The following is a 4,358-nucleotide window of genomic DNA, read 5'->3' as shown; positions in this document are numbered from 1 at the left end:
AAAAAAAACCCCAGACCCAGAGAAGCCCTTCTTGGTAACTTTTGTCGGCTGCATATAAACCAGAGGAGACAGCAGCTACTTGCAATATCTTTGAGTTTTAATCCTCTTCAAAAAAAAAAAAAACCCTAAAGAAATCTTTCTTTTCTCACAAGTGGCAAACGCGCACAACATTGGAGGGAAGAGAGAACAATAAAGTGAGCATGTGAGTGAATGGTCTCTCTCCACCACTTACGAGACCAATCACAATCACACACACACACACACACACTAGTTCCACCTCTGCTTGCACAGTTTAGAGGAGGTGGCAAAGGTGCAGGATGTCCTCAAGCGAGGTGGCATTATTTTAGTGTATGTACTGTAGTGACTGTGTGTACTATAGTAAGTGCATAGTGTACTATGTAGTGTAGTGAATGTACTGTAGTTTAGATGAAGTGGCCGTTGCTGTTGTTCCATTGGCCATATCAGGAGGAGGCAAGTACATCAAACCACTCCATACCACACTGATTCCTCTATGCTCCCCCCTCCATCCCCATCTACACTCCTCCCCCACCCCTCCCCCCACGGTTATGATTCTCCCATAAAGCACGGCGTTGGGCTGCTGAGGGTGCACATATGCCTGAGCGGGATCTCGTATTGATTGAGTCGCGAGCCAGATAATGCAACAATTCCCCGCAGTTTTGCCGATACTCGCCTCCCGCCTTCCCGCCCGTCCTCTAGCCAGTCATGTCGAATGGGAGTTTAATGTGCAGGCTGTGTGTGTGTGTGTGTGTGTGTGTGTGTGTGAGATCTCCTCCTCTGAAGTTGCTACCTTGTCTCCTCCGTGTTAGCCGTCCGTTCAGAAATGCTAATGGCTACGATAGTGTTATAGCTCACAAACAAGTCCCCGCATCATGATTTAAAACAAACAAAAAAACAAAAAATAGAAAAACAAACATAAAGCCAGTGCAGGCAGCTCAATAGTAAAACATCGACAAATGCAAGAGTTCCCTTTTGACTGTAGTTTAGGGGATTGGGGGTGGGGTTGTGGAAGAAGAGGGACACCGTTCCTCGTATCGTAGCAACGAGGGATTGAGGGTGGCGGGGTCGTTTGGAGGGCTTGAGCACTTCCTGAAGTGGTCACCAAAGATTAAGGGGCTATACACAAGTCTACACATGGCAACAAAATAAACAACTCGCACGTCATGTCTCTCTAGTACTGATCCATTGGTCCAGCAATGCACTACGGGAGATATACACACTAGTACTCGCGATGATTTCATTTAAAAAAACAAAAAAAAACAAAAAACAAAACAAAATACTAAATGTGTCTAAATCCCATGCTATATGACATCAAATGTCTACCAAAATGTTGGATTCCCCTCCCTCCGTTTTCCCTAAAATTTCTTTACATCAAGATATTTTCTTCACATTTTTTTTTTAAATAAAGAAAGAGAAAAAAACCCAAACAAACAAACAAACAAAAAAACAGGATAAGATCTTAAAGCGAAATCTGGGCACCCTGGGCGCAAATGGACCAAGTTGAGTAGTGAAGGAAGAAAAAGTAAACAAAAGAGGGTTTTTCTGACTTAGTGCTGTCTTCATGTGCATTCCCACAAAAATAGTGTATATATAGATGTGTGTTGCGCGTGTGTGTGTGTGTGTGTGTTCGTGGGTAGGAGGACAACCCCCATCAGATACGTTCTCCAAAGGACCCCAGAGTCATAAAAAAAAAATAACACCCTTCACTATCATAATCATTCTTCTAACAACCTACTGTGTCCATCTTGAAACAAAAACATACAACAGTCACCACCATTTTTTCTTCCATCGTTCATTCAGGGGGGCTTGCTTGCGTCTTTGACACAGTCATTCAGGATCCATCAGAAATCAAAGGAGCTATCACTGAGAAGAGGTTGAGGAGATCGGCATCAGGGTCCACCACACCACCAATGCTGGCAGATGGAGAGAGAGCGAGCGAGAGAGAGAGAGAGCGAGAGAGCGAGAGAGAGAAGGGTGAGGAGAAAGAAAGAGACAGCATAGGACAGGGTGGTAGAAGGTATGGCAATAGAGGGAACAGCCTGGCTTTGGCACCCCCTCCTCACTAGAGCTAAAGCCATCTCAGGTCAGTACGTACTGTAGCTGCTTCCTCTTGCATGCCAGGAGTCATTGCGTGCTGCCTCGTGCTCGTGGGGTTTCGGGGTTCAGATGGTGGTCTAGGGGTCAAAGGTCAACAGGGGGTGGGGGTGGGGTGTCGCTCCCGTAAGACTTATGAGTGATACGAGGGTACAGATCTGGGTTGTTGCTGTAGTTGTCGTCGTTGCCGCATCTATTTACGCTTGCCAAAGCTCCTGCAGAGCTTCATGCTAAAGTTTATAGTGTTAGTCGGTGGTGGTGGTGTGGAATAGAGAGGTTAGTGTCTCAAGTGCAAGACGTTTACTACTGTAGTGGTTCTTGTGATAGTGTTCGTCATGGCCGTTATATGCGATTAAGTGTGTCGATGTCCTCGTCTTCTTTCAGTCGAGTGTTTGGTGTGACGTGACGTGACGAGACGTGCGTCTCATCTTGTGTTACTCTGTACATGCGGTGTCTGTGTGTAGCTGGCAGCTTTGAAGGGAGTCGTAGTAATAAGTTGTAGTAGTGGTGGTCATGGCAGGAGAGTGGCAAGAAGGCAGGCGGGTTGTTGGTTGGCTGGCTGGCTGGTTGGTTGGGTGGGTGGGTGTCGTGATTGGTCAGTAGGGGGGTAGGCAGGTTCACCTGATTGGTGGATAGTCGGAGGCAGGTCCCACCTGATTGATAAAATGTGGATAGGCAAGTCCACCTCATTGGTAGACAGCGGGGGAAAGATGGGGCGGGACGAGATCATTTGGGGACAAGGTAAGGTACGTGATTGGTGGATCGAGTAGTGGCAAATGTACGCGATTGGTTGGTTGGTACGCGATTGGTTCACGATTGTTTGGTTGAAATGGGATCAGATCGTATCAGATGACGGTGCAGCTGCTGCAGCTGTTGCTGTGGTGTGGTGTGTGATTGGTGGGTTTGAGTAGTGGCAAAGGGTCCCGACCCGACTTGATTGGACGAGACTAGAGCGGATCAGATCAGATGATGGCGGTGGCGCTGCCGGTGCTGCTGCAGCTGTTGTTGCGGTTGTTGTTGCGGCGCGAGAGGTTGGGCGTGGCCATGAGCGGGTAGCGCTCGTCCGGGCAGCCGTGCTGAAGCAGCGTGTCCACGCACTCCTGGCTGCCGGCCTGCCGTGCGTACGCCAGCGCCGTGTTGCCGTGGGCGTCGCGCGCCATCACGTCCACACCGTACTGTAGGAGTGGGGGGGGGAGGATGGTGGCACAGCCGAGGATGGGGAGAGATGGGGGAGAGATGGGAAAATGTTGAATTAGGCATGTTTAAAATACATATATATTTAAAAAATGTACATCAAAACGCGCCATCACGTCCACACCGTACTGTAAGGCAAGGCAAGGCAAGTTTATTTGTATAGCGCATTTCATGCACAGGAACAACTCAATGTGCTTCACAAAATTAACAAATGCAAAAAGAAAGGAAACAGGGAAGAAAGAAGGAAATACATTAGAGTCAAAGAACATTTAAAACATTACAGTATTTCTAAATTGGTTTTGTACATTTCTCGAATCTCTCTCACAATTTGCAAAACATAATATTCATTCTCAAAACAGCTTCAACAAATGGCAAAACATGGTGGATAACCTGCAAAACCGAGTCTCTTGCTCAAAACCCTTATTTGTCTTTCAAAACCAAGTTTTTTGTGTCAATGAACGTATCAGCGCCAGCAGAATGGTTAGTCATTGTGTCATAGTGTATGGACAAGCTAGTCAAATCAATTTCTCATGTTGTCAATTGAATAGTACACTCTTGAGAATCTTTTCTGAAGCGAAATGTTGTTTAGATTGGAGTGGAAATGTTGTAAATTCAGTTTTATATTACATTGATCAGATAAGATTGAGATAGTTTCATGCATTCAGTGACGAAGCTTTTTGAGTGATATGACAAAAGCAATTGATAATGTACGAAATCACTGAGAATTGTACACAGCCATGGCATGGTGGACGAGAGCATTTGCTATATGCCGAAAACAATGAGAAACTGATTTGACCATGTGCACAGGTAACACCAGGAAGTCACAATTGAACAAACAATTTTGAGAATCATTATTCTGTTGTGAGAAATGTACAAAACCAATTGAGGAAAACTGTAAGATAAAACACAAGGTAAAATGATAATAATAATAATACAATTATTAGTAGTGGGGGAGGAGGATGGTGGCACAGCCGAGGATGGGGAGAGATGAGGGAGAGGGGAAGTTGTTGAATTAGGCATGTTAAAAATACAAATATTTTTAAAATTTACAT

At 45.5% G+C, this 4,358-nt stretch overlaps 1 protein-coding gene across 1 annotated transcript in view; it reads right to left on the bottom strand.

The window, feature by feature from the left end:
• Positions 1–773: 773 nt before the first annotated feature.
• The window catches only part of agap1 (ArfGAP with GTPase domain, ankyrin repeat and PH domain 1), a 157,557-nt gene continuing 153,972 nt past the window's right edge, over positions 774–4,358 (bottom strand). Inside the window, exon 18 of the mRNA XM_063211770.1 lies at positions 774–3,287. Coding sequence (XP_063067840.1) covers positions 3,075–3,287 — 213 coding nt within the window. The 3' untranslated portion in view covers positions 774–3,074. The remainder of the gene's footprint in view (positions 3,288–4,358) is intronic.

Source organism: Engraulis encrasicolus, chromosome 12, assembly GCF_034702125.1.
Source record: "Engraulis encrasicolus isolate BLACKSEA-1 chromosome 12, IST_EnEncr_1.0, whole genome shotgun sequence".
NCBI lineage: Eukaryota > Metazoa > Chordata > Actinopteri > Clupeiformes > Engraulidae > Engraulis > Engraulis encrasicolus.
Note: the sequence above shows the minus strand (reverse complement) of the source record. Positions and strands in the feature narration are given on the sequence as shown.